This window comes from Schistocerca cancellata, chromosome 10 (genome assembly GCF_023864275.1).
Source record: "Schistocerca cancellata isolate TAMUIC-IGC-003103 chromosome 10, iqSchCanc2.1, whole genome shotgun sequence".
NCBI classification, from domain to species: domain Eukaryota; kingdom Metazoa; phylum Arthropoda; class Insecta; order Orthoptera; family Acrididae; genus Schistocerca; species Schistocerca cancellata.
Genome location: NC_064635.1, coordinates 225,214,892 through 225,237,659, shown reverse-complemented (window position 1 = coordinate 225,237,659; position 22,768 = coordinate 225,214,892). Strand labels below are relative to the sequence as shown.

The following is a 22,768-nucleotide window of genomic DNA, read 5'->3' as shown; positions in this document are numbered from 1 at the left end:
TTTGGGATTGGAATTATTATATTCTTCTTGAAGTCTGAGGGTATTCCGCCTGTCTCATACATCTTGCTCACCAGATGGTAGAGTTTTGTCAGGACTGGCTCTCCCAAGGCTGTCAGTAGTTCTAGTGGAATGTTGTCTACTCCCGGGGCCTTGTTTCGACTCAGGTCTTTCAGTGCTCTATCAAACTCTTCACGCAGTATCGTATCTCCCATTTCATCTTCATCTACATTCTCTTCCATTTCCATAATATTGTCCTCAAATACATCACCCTTGTATGGACCCTCTATATACTCCTTCCACCTTTCTGCTTTCCCTTCTTTGCTTAGAACTCTGTTTCCATCTGAGCTCTTGATATTCATAAAAGTGGCTCTCTTTTCTCCAAAGGTGTCTTTAATTTTCCTGTAGGCAGTATCTACCTTACCCCTAGTGAGATAAACCTCTACATCCTTACATCTGTCCTCTAGCCATCCCTGCTTAGCCATTTTGCCTGCTTCAGTTACTGCATTCTTATATTTTCTCCTTTCATCAATTAAGTAATGTAGTAATATAAGGGTGTACAAATCAAGCTTACAGGAAGTGACAGGTAATCACAATACCACTTAAGCTTAAAAATGGAAGTATTGGTGTTAAATCAAATCTATGTGTACACCCAAACAATGGACTAAAACATGTGTACATATTTTTCAGTCATAATTCTATTCAACACCAAGGATTTATAATGGAACATGTAAATTCATTTTTAAGCTTAAGTGGTATTATGATTACCTTGTCACTTCCTGTAAGCTTGGTTTGTACACCCTTATATTACTACATGTATACTCCTTTATTTTGCAGGGGCCTCAAGATGGCAAAATGAATTGCCAAATCTGGTTGCTTTCAGAATCAAATAAAATATCTTAAAGTGTACGGCTGTCAGTAAAGTTTATTCACATTGAAAAGTACTTACCAGCCGATGACCCGTGGTCATAATGGACCAACTGAGATACAATCTGATTTTTGTGGAAATGATTAAATATAAGTAGTCATGTCTACCAACATGGTCACTTGACTAGATTACAAATGGATCACTGTCTGATATAAACCAAAACTTGGGAAAATTTTCACAAAATCGATAATGCAAAGTTACGGATTTTGAGATAAATAAGGGAAATTGGTAATTTTTACAAGATATCACAAAAATTGTAATTTTGTTGTACACAGACATTATATATCTGGGGACGCTAATTCACTATTATTCGTAACTGATAGTTATTGAAGGTTAAAGCTGCATTTTGACTTCTAATCCTCTCAAGGCTGAGGTTTGTGTACTATCTTAAACTGTCAGGTCATTTCTTGCACAACAAACTTTGATGTCATGACAAAAATAACACAAACATTAGCAAAACCAACGCAAAATCTGGCAACAGACCCACCAAATTTGCCTAAAAACAATCTCGAACTTGACAAACAACAGTGAATTTGACTAATTCCAAGTTTAGAAGAATAAATAGCACCAAATTTGGCAAAACAATAACAATGGATTTGGTTAAAAAGCACTGAATATGGCAAAAAATGATACATAATTTGGCAAAAAACACAGTATTTGGGGAAAACACCAAATCTGGTAAAAAAGATTAAAAAATACCCAAATTGGCTGCAAATGATACCAACTGTGGCAAAAAAAAGGGCAGAATTTGGCAAAAACTACACCAAATTTGGCAAAAAATGCACTGAAGTTGGCAAACAAACAATAATAAATTTCGCAAAACTACTAACTATGAGGGTGGTTAGAAAAGTTCTCGGAATGGAATAGAAAAAACGTGGACTTTTTTCGCGGTTCTTTTGTTGCAATTTGTCTAGGAGGGAGATAATCTACAAACAGAATCCCCTTTGCATCGCAGAACACTGATGCCGTGATCTTTCCCGCTGAAGGAATTGTCTTTGCTTCCTTTGGCAGTGGAGAATCAGCATGTTTCCACTGCTTTGATTGTTGTTTTGTCTCTGGGGTATAAAAGTGCACCCAAGTTTCACCTGTGGTCACAAACAGGTGCAAAAAATCTTGTTTATTTCTCCTAAAATAGGCCACACATTGTTCTGATATGTCCAATCTCTTGCGTTTTTGATCCAGCGTCAAGAGTCACGACCTTATCTTGCAGATAATTTTTTTCATTTCTAATTCTTCATTTAAAATGTGATATACCCTTTCAGATGACATCTGGCAAGCGTGAGCAATGTCACACACTTTCAATCGGCGATCCTCCATGACCATTTTGTGCACTTTTGCAATGATTTGTGGAGTAGTGACACATCTAGGCTGACCATTGAGTTGAACATCATCTAAGCTCTCTCAACCAAATTTAAATTCATTTGTCCACTTGGCAACAGGTTAATATGAAGGAGCAGAGTCCTGCAGCGTATTCTAGAAATTGACATGAATGTCCTTTGCTTTTATATATTTCTTTACAAAGTATTTAATTACTGCTCGAATCTCGATTTTTTCCATCTTCGCAAATCGCTATGCGGGAACAACAACAGAGTCATATCACTGCCACAGCTCTTTTCCAAGACCCCTGATGTGGCACGTGTTTAGGGGCAACAGTCCAATGAATATCACATGAACAACTCGTTGCACTAGGGCTGACCTCCCGTGGTGATTCCAGGAACTTTTCAAACCATATCGCAGTTTGCAAAAATAAGGATGAATCTGGCAAATAAATAACACCAATTTTGGCAAAAAATAACACAAAATTTGGCCATAAAACAAATTTTTTTCGCTTTCTCTACCAATAAGGTGCAGTTGCTGCACACAGTCTGACTTCAGTGGTCACAGACAGTGGTCATTTGTGTGAGTTGTGCTGGTGTGACTGTGAGTTTTCTACTTTAGAAGTAGGCCTGGTGGCTTAAATGTATTCTTTTTGCGGTACCTGTCTGTGGCTCAGCATCTCATCTGCATAGTGAGTAGCAATCTATTCTTTTCATAAGATTGTTGTTATTACACCCTGGATTTTCCATTTTATGATTAAAAGTTCTTTACAGATACAATTACCCTCTCCTACAACTCCCTAAATGACTCCCACAGGGACTGTAAAGAGAAGATTAGACTAATTACACCCTGCACAGAGGCTTTTAAGCCAATCATTTTGCCTGTGCTCTGTATGTGAATGGAATAGGAAAAGCCCTAATAACTAGTACAATCGGAAATATCTTCTGCCATGAACTTCACAGTGGTTTGTAGAATATGGATGTAGAAGTATATGTATAAATATAGCCACTGTGCTCTGTCTTGAGTATACAATTATAGGTCTGTTCCTGCAATCCAGATACAAATCTCATTAGTCACTGTCGGGCCATAGCCTAGAGACACGAACAATGTGGTCGTAGCTGGATTGTCAACAGTTGCAACTGTACAGCATGATGGCATAAAAATTTGCATACAAAATTGTTATATAAGTGCTCATACTGAATGAGGTGTGGTGTAACTGAGTTTCTTCCAAACTGTATATGTCATTTACTATGCAGATTGGTACTTGTTCTTAGTTAATCTTAATTCAGAAACTAATAGACTAGAGAACATGGGAGCCGATGCCAGTCTCATTGGGAAAATATGAGCACTGCACTGTTGCCCAGGTATTCAATGGACTGTCTTCAGAGTCACAATGAAACCCGACCAATATTCCTTGTCGTATATCCACTGTCAGCAAATTACGATGCTTAACTTATAAATCTTTTAATCGGATGAGCACTGTCTGTTGCTCCTTTAATTACCGAGAGTGAAAGGTTCGTATCATAATGAAACATCTAAATAAATAAGCCAATTTAACATAGGGCTCCATTTTAAAAAAACCAAAGAAGGCCTCATATCTCTGTAATAAAAAATAGCACAAACATGAAATGTGATATATTCTAGTAGCCCATGTCCATTTAATATAAGATCAAATAAAAAGTATACTGCTAAAGTTAAGCACCGTGATAAAATCAAAACGATCCTAGCTTATAAATGCCAAAACATTATGACGACTGTCCACCACAAGACTGAATGCCACCTGGTAGTGTTCTGCACATGTGATGTGGTAAGGAAAGTATATAAGCAAAGCAAAGATGAATGCGGAGTCATTATAGTGACGATATCGAGACTCAGACAAAGGGAAGTTTGTTACGGCCTGATGCCTACGAACGAGCATCTTTGAAAACTGTTCACGTGTCACTGTTATGAGCATTTATGGAATATCAGCATCTACGATTAGCAGTTGAAAAATGACGAAACCGTGTGGTGTCTAGATGGTGTCGGATGTCTGTACCTCACTTTAGAACATGAAGGTTGGCAGCTTCCCCTCTCTGTAACACAGGACAGGCAGTGATCTGTGGAAGCCCTGATGACAGAGTGCAATGCTGGTGTGTGTTTTGGAGCACACCTGTTGAACATGTGGCTCTGCAGCAGACGACCCTTACACATTCCCTTGTCGATACACCAACATCGTCACCCAGGTTTCCAGTGGGCACTGGATCGTCAAGAAAGGACTACGGATCAATTGCAACGTGTTGCTCTGTTGAATGAGTCAGATATCTCGTTACACCAGGATGACGGTCACGTCCCAATACGCTATCATCCTGGCAAGTAGCCGCTGGAGACACGCATCGTGTCACAGACGTAGCCCGGTGGAGAGAGTATCTAGATAAGGGGGACATTCACCTACGATTTCGTGGGATCTGTCACAGATACCAAAAGAACCTAGACAGCTGTGAACTATTTGAGCATCATTGTGGAACAACTGCATCCCTTCATATCTGATTTCTACATCTACATCTACACAGGTAATCTCCAAGTCACTGGTGGAGGGTACCCCGTACCACTACTAGTTCTTTCCTGTCCTGTTCCGCTCACAAGTAGAGCGAGGGAAAAATTAATGTCTATATGACTCCATATGAGCTCTAATTTCTTGTATCTTTTCTTTGTGGTCCTTACACTCAATGTATATTGGCAGCAGTAAAATAATTTGGCAATCAGCTTCAAATTCCTATTCTATAAATTTTCTCTATAGTGTTTCTCCAAAAGAACATCGCCTTCCCTCCAGAGATTCCCATTTGAGTTTCCAAGCATCTATGTAACACTTACGTGTCGTTTGAACCTACCGGTATAAAATCTAGCAGTCTGTCTCCGACCTGCTTCGATGTCCTCCTTCGACCCGATCTTGCACGGATCTCGAACACTCCAGCAGTACTCTACAATAGGTCACACCGGCATCCTATATGTGGTCTCCTTTACAGTTGAACAGCACTTTCCTAAAATCCTTCCAATAAATTGAAGTTGACCATTTGCCTTTCCTCCCATAACTCGATGCTCATTCCATTTCGTACTGCTTTGCAACATTACACCCAGATATTAAAATGACTTAACTGTGTTAAGCAGGACATTACCAATAATCTACCCAAACATTACAGGTTTGGTCTTCCTTCTCATCCACATTAACTTACATTTTTCCACATTTAGAGCTAGCTGCTGTTCATCACACCAATCAGATATTTTGTCTAAGTCATATTGTATGTTCCCACAGTCACTCAACTTTGATACCTTATCGTACACCATCAACTTTGATACCTTATCGTACACCACAGCATCGTCAGCAAACAACTGCAGATTTCTGCCCTCTTGGTCTGCCAAATCATTTCTGTATATAGAGAACAACAGAGGTCCTATCACACTTAACAGGGGCACTCCTGACAACACCCTCATCTCTGATTAACACTCGTCATCGAGGACAACATACTGGGTTCTCTCTCTTAAGAAGTCTTCGAGCCACTCACGTATCGGTGAACTTATTCTGCACGGTTGCACCTTTGTTGTGAGAGACAGCACCTTTGATGAGAATAACAGTCCATATGACGAGGCTAGAATCATGTTATAGTGGTTTGAGGTGCACTATACTGAACAAATGTTGATGTCTTGGACACCAAATTCACCCTACCGGAAGCTGATAGAACACATCATCGATACTATGGGATGCCAGCACTACACCCATAATGGATTGGCCTATAATTTAACACTCTGATGACTGGGCAGCTATGTTTTAGTCCAACTGGCTGGTACTGCATTTTTCATAGGTTATTTGAATTTTGTGAAATTGATTCTACTGAACAGAACTAACTACAGTTTACTACATTTTCATGAGTGTTCCTATGAAATATTGGGAAGAAACTAACTTATATTGTTGACATTTTTCTTCTTTATTGAAATGAAAGTGTGTTGATTTAAAAAAATAAAAAAATAAAAAAAATAAAAATAATAATAATAATGTATGTTCTGCCAGTCGTAAAAGGCGACGAAAAGAACAAACCACTAATAGGGCTAACCCCCCTTTTAGTGTGATTAGTTGGTTCAGGACAGAACTAAAGAAGCCTCGGACAAGCGTCGTCATGGTCGGGGACGACGCTTGAACCCTATGCCCGCCCACAATGGTAACGACACTGCTAGCCAACTGGAAAATGATTTAAATCCAAATAGAGGTGCTTTGCAGGATATGCTTCCTGCAACCACCCTTGAACGAAAACAAAGACAGAGGATGAGATGGTCAGATGAAGTTAACCGACACCTCATGTTCTGTTATTACCAAGCAACAAACCTAGGAACCAACACAACTGGATACAGATCACAAGTATACACAACATTTATTACCAGATACCCAGAATTAAAATTTTTAACAGAACGACTAGCTGATCAGATCCGTGTAATAATAAAAAATAACAGGATACCCCAGTCAGAATTAGAAAACATCAAACAACAAGTACAACAAATACTGGAACAAAATAATGTGCAATCAGAAGAAGACGAAAATACAGTAATGGACTCAAACATCCCAGAGCAAACAAACAAAGGACAACACACATCAATTAAACAATCAGAGGAAAACGAAATCTTACAACAGCCACCAGAACAAGCACAAATAGAACACGAAGTGACACACATGTTAGATATAGAAGAAAAATTTCAGCTGACATATATAGAATACAAAGACACAAATACAGACATTAGACCATTCTTGCATAGACTGCCAAATAACCCACAAGTCGAAACAACAATAAAAACTATCAACACAATCATACGCAACAAAATAAATGAAAACACAACTATGGAAGAGTTACAACTAATGGTTTATATAGGAGCACTCACTACACTAAATATACACACTAGGCAGAGATCAGAACCAACCAACACACAGAAGAAACCCACAAAACCAGCATGGCAACACAGGCTACAGATCAGAATAGAAAAACTGAGAAAAGACATCGTACAGCTAACACAATTTATAAGAAATGAAATGTCAGAAAAAAAACGAAAAAGGTTAGGTAAAATCTCACAACAAGAAGCGATAGAGGAATTAGATGAAAAGAAGCAGAAATTACAAGCATTGGCCAAACGACTTAGAAGATACAAAAAAAGTGAAAATAGAAGGAAACAAAACCAAACATTCAACACAAACCAAAAGAAATTTTACCAGACAATAGATAACACACACATTAAAATAGACAATCCACCAAACATAACAGACATGGAACACTTCTGGAGCAATATATGGTCAAACCTGGTACAACATAACAGACATGCACGGTGGATACAAGCAGAAACAGACACATACAAGGTGATACCACAAATGCCTGAAGTGATAATTTTGCAACATGAAGTCACCCAAGCAATTAATTCTACTCACAATTGGAAAGCCCCTGGAAAAGATAAAATTGCAAATTTCTGGCTAAAGAAGTTCACCTCAACACATTCACATCTAATTAAATTATTTAACAGTTACATTGCAGACCCATACACATTCCCTGATACACTTACACATGGAATAACTTATCTGAAACCTAAAGATGAAGCAGACACAGCAAACCCAGCTAAATATCGCCCCATAACATGCCTACCAACAATATACAAAATATTAACTTCAGTCATTACACAGAAATTAATGACACATAAAACACGGAACAAAATTATAAATGAAGAACAAAAAGGCTGTTGCAAAGGAGCACGAGGATGTAAAGAGCAACTGATAATAGATGCAGAGGTGACATATCAAGCTAAAACTAAACAAAGGTCGCTACACTATGCATACATTGATTACCAAAAAGCTTTTGATCGTGTACCCCACTCATGGTTACTACAAATATTGGAAATATACAAAGTAGATCCTAAATTGATAAAGTTCCTAAACATAGTAATGAAAAATTGGAAAACCACACTTAATATCCAAACAAATTCAAATAATATCACATCACAGCCAATACAGATTAAGCATGGAATATGCCAAGGAGACTCAGTAAGTCCTTTCTGGTTCTGCCTTGCTGTGAACCCACTATCCAACATGCTAAATAACACAAATTATGGATACAATATTACTGGAACATACCCACACAAAATCACACATCTGCTATACATGGATGATCTAAAACTACTGGCAGCAACAAATCAACAACTCAACCAATTACTAAAGATAACAGAAGTATTCAGCAATGATATAAATATGGCTTTTGGAACAGACAAATGTAAGAAAAATAGCATTGTCAAGGGAAAACACACTAAACAAGAAGATTACATATTGGATAACCACAGCGACTGCATAGAAGCGACGGAAAAAACAAATGCCTATAAATATCTAGGATACAGACAAAAAATAGGGATAATGCAAATATTAAAGAAGAACTAAAAGAAAAATATAGACAAAGACTAACAAAAATACTGAAAACAGAATTGACAACAAGAAACAAGACAAAAGCTATAAATACTTATGCTATACCAAATTGACCTACTTATTTGGAGTAGTGAAATGGAGTAACACAGACCTAGAAGCACTCAATACACTTACGCGATCACAATGCCACAAATATAGAATACATCACATACATTCAGCAACAGAAAGATTCACATTAAGCAGAAAGGAAGGAGGAAGGGGATTTATCGACATAAAAAACCTACATTATGGACAGGTAGACAATTTAAGAAAATTCTTTATAGAACGAGCAGAAACAAGCAAAATACACAAAGCAGTCACTCATATAAATACATCGGCTACACCACTGCAATTTCATAACCACTTCTACAACCCTTTAGATCACATAACATCAACAGATAAGAAGAAAGTGAATTGGAAAAAGAAAACACTACATGGCAAGCACCCGTATCATCTAACACAGCCACACATTGATCAAGACGCATCCAACACATGGCTAAGAAAAGGCAATATATTCAGTGAGACGGAAGGATTCATGATTGCAATACAGGATCAAACAATAAACACCAGATATTACAGCAAGCATATTATTAAAGATCCCAATACCACAACAGATAAATGCAGACTTTGCAAACAACAAATAGAAACAGTAGATCACATCACAAGTGGATGTACAATACTAGCAAACACAGAATACCCCAGAAGACATGACAATGTAGCAAAAATAATACATCAACAAATTGCCATAAAAGATAAACTAATAAAACAACACGTTCCCACATACAAGTATGCACCACAAAATGTACTGGAGAATGATGAATACAAATTATACTGGAACAGAACCATTATAACAGATAAAACAACACCACATAACAAACCTGACATCATACTCACCATAAAAAGAAGAAATTAACACAATTAATTGAAATATCCATACCCAATACAACAAATATACAAAAGAAAACAGGAGAAAAAATTGAAAAATACATCCAACTGGCTGAGGAAGTCATGGACATGTGGCATCAGGATAAAGTTGACATTATACCAATTATACTATCAACTACAGGAGTCATACCACACAATATCCACCAGTACATCAATGCAATACAGCTACATCCAAACTTATATATACAACTACAGAAATCCGTAATTATTGATACATGTTCAATTACCCGAAAGTTCCTAAATGCAATATAACATTTACCGTACAGTTAAAAGGAAGTGACGCTTGATCAAGGTGCGCGTCACTTTCCATTTTTAACCAGACCTAAGGTCTGAGAAAAATAGAAATAATAATAATTTGCAAGTCTTTTGTTTCATAAACGGAGACAGAGTCAGAAGTTGTTGGAATTAAAAATAAAACAGTTTGAAAATGTAGTTTACTTTAAATTACTTACAAGGGAACATCCCCATCGCATCCCCTTCAGATTTAGTTATAAGTTGGTACAGTGGATAGGCCTTGAAAAACTGAACACAGATCAATCGAGAAAACAGGAAGAAGCTGTGTGGAACTATGAAAAAAATAAGCAAAATATATAAACTGAGTAGTCCATGCACAACATATGCAACATCAAGGACAAAGTGCGTTATGGGCGCTGTGGTCCCGTGGTTAGCGTGAGCAGCTGCGGAATGAAAGGTCCTTGGTTCAAGTCTTCCCTCAAGTGAAAAGTTTAATTTTTTATTTTCAGACAATTATCAAAGATCAGGCACTCACACATAATCAACTTCGCTCTCCAAAATTCCAGGACATGTTCAGATTTGCTTGGATATATGCAGGATTTGACAGTCTACACACGGAAAAATTTGAAAACATTAAAAACATATATTTTGACAGAGCACAGGGAAAACTGTGCGACTGTGAAACTGTTGCTTTCATTTGTTGCAGTTTATGTGACAAATTCTTATGATTTAATCACTTTTTTGGGAGTCATTATCACATCCAAAAGAAAACCTAAATCGGGCAAGGTAGAAGAATCTTTTTACCCATTCACCAAGTGTACAAGTTAGGTGGGTCGACAACATATTCCTGTATGTGACGCACATGCCGTCACCAGTGTCGTATAAAATATATCAGACATGTTTTCCTGTGGAGGAATCGGTTGACCTATGACCTTGCGATCAAATGTTTTCGGTTCCCATTGGAGAGGCACGTCCTTTCGTCTACTAATCGCACGGTTTTGCGGTGTGGTCGCAAAACAGACACTAAATTTGTGGTGTCACCGCCAGACACCACACTTGCTAGGTGGTAGTCTTTAAATTGGCCGCGGTCCGTTAGTATACGTCGGATCCACGTGTCGCCACTGTCAGTGATGGCAGACCGAGCGCCGCCACACGGCAGGTCTAGAGAGACTTCCTAGCACTCGCCCCAGTGGTACAACTAACTTTGCTAGCGATGGTTCACTGACAAAATACGCTCTCACTTGCCGAGACGATAGTTAGCATAGCCTTCAGTTACGTCATTTGCTACGACCTAGCAAGGCGCCATTGCCAGTTACTATTGATGCTGTAAAACATGTACCGTCAAGAGCGATGTTCACCATTTATGGATTAAAGTTAAGTATTCCACCAGCTACGTCATTTTTTTCTACAGTCTAATTTCCTTGACCTGTTCCAGACCTCACGCCAGCCTGCGTGAGCTAAAACGCGTGCCTTTCGGCTTCCTCTCACAACCGGTGTTGGCTCTCCTGCCAACCCACAACAAAATTTATTACAGTGAACAGAGACATCAATGAAGGAACGGACAGATCATAACTTTGCGAAAATAAAGAAAGTAAAATCTTTACTCGTGGGAAGACTTAAACAAAGGACCTCTCGCTCCACAGCTGCTCACATTAACCACGGGACCATGGGGCTCATACCTCATGTTCTCCTTGATGTTGCATATGTTGCGCATGGACTACTCAGTTTGTATATTTTGCTTATTTTTTTCATAGTTCCACACAACTTCTTCCTGTTTTCTCGATTGATCTGAGTTCAGTTTTTCAAGGCCTATCCACTGTGCCAACTTATAACTAAATCTGAAGGGGGTGCGATCGGGAGGTTCCCTTGTTAGTGACATTTGCATTAGTATGAAAAATTTTGAAGGGTTTTTCAAAATGTAGTCCTACTTCATATTCTTCACAATAATACCTAGTATCTTTCCTTGTTGTCCTGAGTCATTCTGCACAAAACCTTACAATTTCTCAGTTTAGGAAAATGTCTACCTCCATGTCTGTTTACAGGCAAACTAATTTGAGTGGAAGTTTAATCAATCAGGCTTCTTTTGTTTATAAAAGCCACAACCAATTCAGTAACAAATTCAACAAGATTTTTGCTATCAGGCCTCAACTCTTTATATAAAACATGTCAATTTATAATGATCATGAAAATGTGAAAAAAAGCTTTCTTCCACCACTTTATTTGCTTCCTCTCAAAAGAGTAGTAGCCCTCTAGATAGTCAGTGAGGTCAATACCAGCAGACTTTTTATTATAATCCTAAATATAAACAGGTTTCATCTTCTCTATTGTTCCTAATTTTGTTCCAACTTGGCACTGGGTGCAGTCTTTCGTGCTCTGTAATCAAAAGAAATACAATCCTTGTGACTTTTGTTTTCACAAAAGCAAATGGTCTTGGCTGTGAAATGAAAGTTAATTTTTTCCACAGTTTCTGGGCAATTATATATTTAGCAAGCCCTTTTGTATTTTTCAGTGCTGTACTGTAGGGCTGCATGTAGCAGGCAACAACTGATGCCCTTTGCAATGTGCATTAATAATAGTGTTATCAGTGGCCCAACATTACACGTGGTAGATGGTAATGTTATTTTACCCATCTCTCACATGGACATAAGCTGTGGGTGCAAACACTATAGCTGTCTGTTGCTGCCAAAGAGGAAAAATCTTACCTAGTGAAATCTGAAAGCTTATATTACCTCCCACTCACTCTCTTTTCTTTATCTTCCTCGTCCTCAAACATTTATTATTTCATTAATATGTTTTATCTCTTTTTAACAGTTCAGAAGAACACAGGACACTTTGAATGACTGGAGATAAGACATTCATGTAAATGTGGGCTTCCGTGGCCATTGGGGAGGAAGGCGTCTTGTAATACTCGGTGAAATGTTGGAATTTTATAGTTGACAATGCGGTCCCAAACCCAGAAGAATTTTATTGAATGGGACATTCATATCCACAGGACAAGTACATTAGTATGTTCTGCAGAAATGATTAGCATTTCAGTCACATGGATTCAGCACGTGTCCTGCTGCCTAGTAGACTCAGGGTCCATCATGGGCCCTGATAACTTGTTCCACACATGATGGCATCGATGCGTATAAGGTGCAAATGGCATCCTGTGGTATAACCACAATGCTGCATTCCCTTTGACTCTATCCCACATATGCTCGTTTGGCGACAAAATTCTGGGGATCTGGCAGACCAGGGCAGAGGCTGACATCCTATGACACCAAGAAGGCACGTGTTTGGACAGCAACATATAGTCTTAATGAAAAATGGTGTCTAGGGTGTTGTGCAGAAAGGGTGTACTACAGGTCACAGGACGACATTCACGTAGGTCACAAGTCACAGTGCCCTAGACACACACCGTCTGTGGTTTGTGGCTGTACCCAATAGCACACCACACCTTAAGGCCTTGAGTGGGTAATGTATGTCTTGTGTGAATGGAGTCACTGTGATCCCACTCCCTCTGTATGCAGTGAACCAAAATGCCGCCATCATTTTCAAGCAAACAGATGCTGGATTCGTCCGAAAACACTATCTGATGCCACCATTGTCCACAGTGGTGTCTTTCCATAAACCATTGCCATCTAGCATGCTTTTGCACATTTGTCAAAGGTAGGCAGAAAATTGGACAGTGCACATGTAACCCGTACCATAATAAATGGCAATGGACTGTCTCTGCTAATAGCGTATGACATGCCACAGTGTTCCACTGCTGCACCAGAGCTGAGGAGAATGAGATCAGTCCTGCAATGCCATACGTATGAGTTTTGACCTTCTGGTAAGGGGAGTGGGTGGCCTGTCCCATCTCGACACGTTCTACGGCCTTCTGCGAACCATTCGGCAGACAACCATTGCACTGCAGAGTGGCAGTTTCCCGGATGGAAGCATCAGATTCTCTCATGCCAATAATGCACCCTCTTTCAAACTCTCTGATCTGACAATAAGGTTTGTGCATACCATAAATCTGCAAGGTAGATCACACATCTGCTCAAGTCACACTGTTCCATTGCCTTCAGTTTATAGCGACAACGAGATACAACAATGCCATCAGTAGATGGCACTGCACTACAATATCAATGTTGACCTTGAACTTGCAGGCTGACAAGGTTCAAATGCTAATCACTTCTGCAGAACATACTAATGTACATGTTCTGTGAATATGAATATGAACTTCCTATCTCTTGTCATTCAAGGTGTGTGTTTTTTTAACGAGTGTAAAAGCAAAACATCAATGTAAAACACCATTTGATTAACCACTTCACATAAAATACAGGAATAAATAGCTGGTAATACTTACAACATTCTCTTCCTTAATGAAGATATGTTCAGTTTCTTCAAACAATTGCCAGTTGGGATCAGTTAATACCTGCAGGTAAGAAAAACAATGAGTCAACACAGACACACAGTGAAGGAGAAAATGAAATTATTCCGTTATACATTTCCACACATAAATGATCTTATTCTGCAAGTAGAGACTTGCAGAAGCTCTACAATAACAGCAAACTTTCCAATAAGTAGGTAATACTATCTGTCGGATTTATGTCTCCCAACACCAGTGTCTTATGATGATCTCAAATTGTATAATTTTATTTTTTATTGAATGCACATTTTGATGATGAACTGCTCCACATTTATATGTTCCAACTGTACAAGTAATCGTGAGCACGATTTATCGAGAAGTGATTTTTTCTTTAATGACTGGGGAAGATTCTATAGTGATTGCACATAGGCACCTATTTTCTGGATTTATGGCAAAAAAGAGTCTTGTTCTCTTATTGACAATCTCCCTCCACTTTACGATTTCACTGATCGGAGCAACTGACCTTGGCTGATTTCCCACCTCTATTCAGGTTTATGTCCTGCTTAGTGAAATCCCACTTACTATTAGTCCCGAATGGTGTTAGTGTAACATGTCTGAAGTCCAATGAGACACTGACTCCAAAGGAAGGAACAACTGTGTAGTAAAATTCATTTCTACTAGATATGCATTTGGGAAACTTTTACATATCCTAAACTGACAGGTATCACATGCACCTAATAGGCAAGTGATGATAATATGAAACTTTCACTTTGTGGTGGGGTAGTTACTGTAACGAAACTTACCAATAGGTTATAGCTGTGCAATAACTCAAACCGACCTATGCAATTTACATGCATCTCTTTAATTAACTGGGCCAACAAACCACAGAACAGAGCCACAATATGTTATGCTGCAAACTTTCTTGTGACGATATTTTGGGTTTTCTCTGACTACATACATTTGTGTAATTATTTTATTACCTACAGAAGAGAAATCAGAAATGTACTAGAAGAAACTGAACTACACAAATTTTTTGGAGACTATTCAGAGACATTTTCCAAGTATATTTTAAATGCAAAAAAGAAATCCAAAGGTGTTTGGTTTGTCATGAGAAGTGAGGTTGGCAGTGAAATGGAGAAAAAATGAACCTCTAAACTACCAATAAATGGTAGTACAGTTAAGGAACCCAGCACCATATGTGAATCCTTCAATAATTTCTTCATTAGTTGTAACAAAATTGGTGACTGCTCACCAACAAGTACGATTCCTAGTATAGCAGAGAGAAATTGCTCAAGTTTTTGGTTTTCACCTGTTTCAAGCCCTGATGTCATTAGAAGCACAATGTCCCTAAAAAATTTAAACTCAGTAGACCTCCAGTCTCAGAGCAGACTGGATACCAGGAGAAGCAGCAGCTTATCAGTTGCACACAGTTTGTTTACATGGTTTTGTTAAGTGCTACTCTAACTTACTTCTGAGCAGAAGTAAGCAGTAGCTGATTATTTAGCTGTTTTTAGTAGTGCTATATATTTTTGTTGCAAGAATTTGAGTGTTTCTTTTATCTTCTGTCTTGAGTGAGCTTACTTTCAAGTGTAGTTTTCCACTGCAGAAGTCTCTAGTGCCACTTTATTTACTTGATTCTACAACCCTTGTGAACAGATAATATTCAGTAGACCTCCAGCCACAGATTCTCATAGTTTAATGTCATGTTTTGTAGGTGTATATTCAATTAGTCAGTAGCACAGTAGTTACTCAGCTGTTTGTTTTGAGACTAGTGACCATTGTAATCAGCGAAGTTAGCCACACAGTTCTGTGCCAGCTATTGCCTGTGGCACATCTCCAGAGCATCAAGTCATGTACTAAGCTTTTGCTGTGTTTTTTAATAGTATATATTTGTTTAATTGCTTTTGTGTTTTGGTATTTAAGAAGTTGTCTCCCTTTTTTGTTAGCTGCAAGTGTAAATTCCGACAGTCTGTAGCTCAGTTGACATTTCTTGTGAACAGCCGGCTATATAGTTAATTGAGATATCAGCATCCCTTGGTTACAAGTCAGAAGAGTAAGAAGTTGCTACCTAGGTTTCTGCCAGCTTTTACTGTTTACTCTTCAGTTAGTTTTGCTAGGATGGGTAGGATGTGTGCCTGCTGTGTGCGGGCACAGGAGGAGATGGCTGCAGTTCGCGAACAGTTGAATGTGGTTTTGGCTGCAATAAGTTGCCTTCAGGATACCACTTAGTGGTGTAGCGATGCCCTAGATTCTAGGGCATCACTTAGGACATCTCAGGTGTTGCTTGTTTCACCCGAGGGCTCTACTGCTGATGTATCTTCTGCTGTGCCCGGTGCAGTGGACCCGCACGGTGAATGGCAGGTGATAATGTGTTTGTGTCACTAGAGTCAGAGGGCCAATGTGGAGACTGGATATATGGCCTCGCCTATTCACACTGTGAGTGAACAGGTGACTAACACTTTCTCTCTCCCACCCTGTCATCATAAACCCACAACACTGTCTAGCCTATGATGCGTCACTGCAGTTTATGGTGCCAGTGAACTTGAATTGAATTTGTATTATCGGTAACAGTAGAATATTTTTGTTACTAGTTAGTTTCATAACGGAAAAAAATAAAAGGTGTCCACATGATGTGGGCTATAAACTAAAGGTAATACATACAGGGAAACTGAGCAGCTGAGCAGCATTTCAGCCGTCTGCCATCAGAAAAAACTGTTCACGATTGGCGGGCTAATAAAAGAGAGAGAGAGAGAGAGAGAGAGAGAGAGAGAGAGAGAGAGAGAGAGAGAGAGAGAGAGAGAGAGACTAAATGTGCACATAAAGGGATGAATGCAAAATGTCCAAAATCAGATGGTGATGTACTGAAATGGATTCAAGGACACCATCAAAATGGAATTAATACAAAAATGATTCAATCACACACCCATAAGCTAGCACTACAGTGGAGCTTAAAAGACTTTTAAGGGTGGAGTTGGTTGGTGCTACAGGTTTATGAAGCGTCACGGACTTCGCATGCAAACCAAAACCAACAAATCTCAGAAAATACCACAAGAGGATGAAGTGAAAACATTATCTTTCCATCACATTATTATTCAACATAGGAAGAAAACTGGTGTGGAACTAAGCCAAAAAGAGAATATGGACGAAACTCCTTTGACATTTGATGTGCCAAGTAACATAAAAGTAACCAGGAAAGGTGCTAAAACTCTAACTATAAAAACAAGTGGACATGAAAAAATGCACTACATTGTTGTCCTTTTGTGTTGTACTGGCTGTCCTGAACTTAATCCATTGATCATTTTAAATTGCAAAACAAAGCCAAAACCTTCTGAAATACTGCCAGGTGGTGGTGTTCACATACATGACAAGAACTGGATGAACAAGGCTGGCATGAAATTATAGATTAACAGAGTGTGGGAGAGAAGGAAAGGTGCTTTACTGAAGAAGAAGTCTCTTCTTGCGCTAGACCAGTTTAGTAGTCATTTGAACAATTCTGTGAAAGGGAAATTGAGACAGGGAAATACTTGCTGTTATTCCGGGGGGCCTTACTTCACAATTGCAAACCCTTGATATCTCAATAAATAAACCACTTAAAGTGTATACGAGAGAGGAATGGAACAAATGGATGATGGATGAAACCCAACATGAATTCACACCAAAGGGAGTTTTAAAATGACCTACAATCAAACAAGTGTGTCAATGGATAAAATATTCCTGCTCAAGAGTGAGAGAAGACAATAAAGTCAAATCTTCCAAGAAATGCGGCGTAAGTAATGCCCTCAATGGGAGTGAAGACCATCTTACTTATGAAGAGGATAACAATGATGATGAAGAGGAAGAAGAAGATTAAGGACAAAGTTAATTCCGGTGATGCTTTTCAGGGATTTTAATGGTCAGTTCAGTTTTATAAACTAAGAAATTTTGTTGGTCTGGCTTTGTAATCTAATAACAAAAACAGTAAAAAAATTTTTTTTAATTGCTTAAAAATTAAGGTGTGTCTTATAGTCCGTGGTGCCTTATAGCCGACAAAATCACGGTATGCCAAACAGGTGGAGATGGCGTGAAATGAGAATGAACACAATATGAGTGGTTTTCTATGACCAATTTTGCCACCAAAAGTTATAAAATTATGGGCATAGTGCCACCTCACATCTGCAGAAGAATGGTCACAGAAATGGAGAAAAGGAAGCAGGAACTCAATCCTAGACACCTCCTGTCTGGATATGAACCACAAAAACTTGGGCTAAGGTCAAGGAGGGGCTCCTTTGCACTACATCAGCATCTGGAACTCGCCAAACAGAACTACGGCGAAATTTGTTAATCAAAAGTGTTGAGGAGAACATCAAAGAAGAAACCTGCTGCGGACTTTCATCTGTCATATGTGACACAGAAGCACTAAATTGACTGAGGACAGAAGTGTCACAATGCAAGGTGAACCTCGAGAAAGGGGGCTTTGTGACTGAAGGTGAGCCTGGCCTGGAGAAATCTCCCCATTCCTTGCAGCACAGAAGGTCTATATGCAGCAAGTGATAAGGCCATCAAGACAGCAGAATTGTGGAGCTTGTGTTCCATTTAAGAGAAAATCAGCAGTGCCCGGCATAATTTTGTTATTAATTTGTATTATCTACGTCATGGACACACTAAATAAATAAATAAATACTCATTAGCAATCTGCAATAAAATTCAGAACTGTGTTTTGGCCCAAAAAATCTTAGACTCTGTATTTTGGGGACTGTAAAGGGGTTCTCCTCATTAAATTTTTCCTCCAGGGAGGGGAAAAGTTAATTCTGTGCAGTACCTCAAAACACTTAAAAAACTGCATAGGGTGACAGTACAACACAAGGAAGATATTATAGAGGAGAGAGTGCTTGTTGGGTGACATAGCACATCTCCACCATCACGTGCCAAAAAGCAACTCTTACATTCATTTCGTTGGGACTACACCGATCATCGCACTCACAGCTCTGACCTGGCACCTTCTGATTATCATCTTTTCATCTCTCCAAATTTGTTTTCTACTGATGGTGGGGTCCAGAGTATGGTCAAAGATGGGTAAAAAGAGGCAAAAGGTGACTACACAGAAAAATAGTGTTTGATGTACGTACATATTTGAAATTGTTAATTTTTCATGAATATATTACTGTTTCAGTTTTTAAACAATTGCATACTCTTAATTTCTGGATCTAGTGGGTTGTCCAGACTTTAAAATCGAAAACCTGACAGCAAATGTTTCCAACAATTGCTAGCAGTTGTATGCAGTAATTGTTAGTGCACATTTCAATTTTATACTGTGTCAATTGTGATGATGTCAAAGCTATGAGAGTCTGTTGCTATTATAGTTCTTAAATCAACTGCATGATACATGAACTTCTCAGACATGAATGCTTTAAAAGCTATTTAGTTTTTTGAACTGCCATTTCTTGCAACTTATACTGAAACATTGTACTAAACACTAATGAAATCATCATCAGTAGCAGCAGCATCACCAAGAAAAATTATTCTGCTAGTATTTTCTGTGAACTTAATAAGGCCTTGGATCATTAAATTCTACCTGGAAATTTAAGAACTCACAGTGTTTAAACCAACTCCCTTCGATGGATGAAGTAATATCTTAGCAACAGAAAATATGAACAAATGATGCCCAAGAAATAAAACTACATTTTGAAAGAGGAGTAATTAAATATTGTGTATCTGATAGGTTGATGCCTGACTCACTCATGTTCTTTACTTACATGAATGGTTTACAAGGGAGCCCTGCCAGTTTTGCCTGTAGTTTTCATTTTTTATTTTATTGGCCCAAACGTCAAATGTGAAAAAATTATTTATTCTGTAGAAGTGGGTAATTAGAAAACAAGGTAAGGTAATAAAGAAATGGAGTGGTTTTTGTGTGCATTTCTGGCTTTGTTGATGATGATGAGAAGAGTGGGGGAATAACATTGGGACTCTTGCTGACACACATACAAAATGTGTCACCACTGTGTTGATTAGTCTCGTTGTAAGCCTTCTCAGAAATAGGTTGTATGCCTGAGCTCCGGCGGAATTTTGATATTCTCTAAAGTGAAACAACCTGTTAACATCAAATTCCTCCAAAAACTTGGCAAATCCCCCACAGAAACTTATAATTTGTTGAAACAAGTTCACAGTGATCAGTGTCTGCCTCGTAAGTAAGTTTTCACGTGGGTTAGGAGGTTCAAGGACAGTAGGGAAGATATCGAAGGCAATCCAAACTTGGGCCATCCTTCCACTTTGAAAACCGAAGAGAATGTGGACAAGGTCAGTAGAATTGTTCGAGAAGACCGTCTTTGGGCATTCGAGCAATTTCAGAACTTGACTGCATCAATAAGAAAACTGTTAGACAGATTTTGCATGATGATCTGGGCACAACACAGATTTGTGCTAAAGTGGTGCCAAAAATCCTCACAAATGACCAAAACCAACATCAAGTAGACTGCTGTGGTGGTGCTCTTGAAAACATTGAAAATGACCCAGATTGCCTCAGCAAAGTACTTATGGATGACGAAATATGGATATTCCAATACGATCCAAAGACTAAGCAACAATCTATGCATTGGAAGAGCCCTCAGTCTCCTAGGAAGAAGAAAGCGTGCATGAGAAAATCATAATTCAACGCAATGATGATCGTTTTCTTCAATACTTGAGGGGTTTCTACACTGATTGGGTGCCTGAAGGTCAGACTGTCAATCAAGTTTATTATGTAATTGTTCTGAGACCCTCCACAAATGTGTGCAATGAAGGAGAACAAATCTGTGGACGAAGACGAATTGTGAAGAAGTTTTTGGCAAAAAACAACATTCCAGTGATGGAACAGCCGCTGTATACACCTGATCTAGAACTGTGTGACTTCTCTCTCTTCCCAAAACTGAACTCTTGTCTCAAGGGAACCATGTTTGAGTCCATGGCTGCAGTGAAGGAAAAAGTGATGAGCTTCCTCACACAGCATAACACAAAAAGACTTACAGCACTGTTTCCAAAAATGAGAAATTCGCACGGAGTGGTGTGGGGATCCGGGAGGGGAAACATTTCAGTTGCGTAAGTTTTTCTCAATAAAGAGTTAGAGAATGAGTCTGATTTCTTTATTGCTATACCTTGTGTAATGTAAAGTTCATACCTGAACATGTAGCAGAAGTCCTTGTAAGAACATTTAATGACATTTGTGGTTGTTAATAAGCCCCCCCCCTCCCCTCCCCTGCCCCAAAACACACGTGTGTGCCTTTATTGTACCAGCCAGCTGCACTCCACTGGCATAGCAGGTCTAAAATTTGCAGAATCTGAAGATCTGGAGGTCATTGTAAAAGGAGAGGTGGCATCTATGGATGACAAGGAGGGGGATTTCCATGGGTTATGCATCATGTGATGTGAAGCTGGGACAGAAATGCTTTTGTGGACTGCCAGATGGAGCACGATTTCATTTGAGACGGAATGTTGCTTTGGAAGAGAAAGACGAATGTGAACGACCTGATGGAGTAGTAAGTAGGGGTAAACACCAAAGGGAAATACTGGATGGTATATGCTAGAGGGGGAAAGAAGCAATATAAACGTGTGAAAGTGAAGACGGATATAGAGAAATAAATATTTCAGGCAGCTGTAAAGGAGATGTAGAAAACAATTTGAAGATCAGAGAAATGGGCAAAAAAAAAAAAAAAATGCAAAAGGAATTTACTCTGTGAGCTGTAGGATGGTTCCATGTCATATGAATATTTACATCAATGACCACTGCAGCGGAAAGGGGAAGGGGGGTTAGTATCCCTACTGAATTAGCAAATGTTGCACTTGTTCAGTGATGGTGAATGTGACAGAACGTAGATAATATTGCAGGCTGCTCACAAGAGGTTCCTAGAAGGTAAATATAAAGACATCCAGTGGCAATCTCTTCCTCAGCTGCTGTTATATGACTCACCTCTACCTCTACCTTGAACTCTGGATGCTGCAACTGTTTACTGTGTGTACAGTGCTACAAATCCTGAAACTTACAGTTTCCATCATTACTGGGCTATTTAGTACTTTACGAAACATTATGTGTGTTCAGTAAATGATGTAACCCTAAGTTAAGGTTACTATGGGGGCAGGCGAGGGGGTAGAATGTTATACGCAGGTGGGGGTCAAAATGGTGGAGGGGGGGGTCTCATGGTGCCACCCCTCTCCCTCAAAAGAACATTTTATTACAAGTGTATATATTTAGATATAACTTATTTCCCACCTTCTCAGCTAACTTCAGAGAAGATTGTAGCACGAAAACTAAGTGTCTCACAAATGGCAAGGCAAGTTTGGTTGATGCAGTATACTTTTCAGTTGCTGCCCATATTGATAGACTTGCAGACTCAGAGGCAGCAAAAAACACTGCACCCAGCTAAAGTTGGCACTCAATGTTAACCACATCTGAAGCTGACAAAACAAGAAAAACGACTAAAATAATAACAGAAAGACTGACATTTCCATGGAATGGGGGGGGGGGGGGGGGGTAATAGAACTCTCCCCATAGTGCATACCAATAGTCTGAAGGTCTGTGTTCACAACCCACAACCACAGTACT

At 39.0% G+C, this 22,768-nt stretch overlaps 1 protein-coding gene across 1 annotated transcript in view; it reads right to left on the bottom strand.

Annotated features, from left to right (window-relative positions):
- Positions 1-22,768, bottom strand: part of LOC126106842 (uncharacterized) — a 114,946-nt gene that overhangs the window by 78,925 nt on the left and 13,253 nt on the right. The window contains exon 3 of the mRNA XM_049913238.1: positions 14,215-14,283. Within this exon, the coding sequence (XP_049769195.1) occupies positions 14,215-14,283 (69 nt within the window). The remainder of the gene's footprint in view (positions 1-14,214; positions 14,284-22,768) is intronic.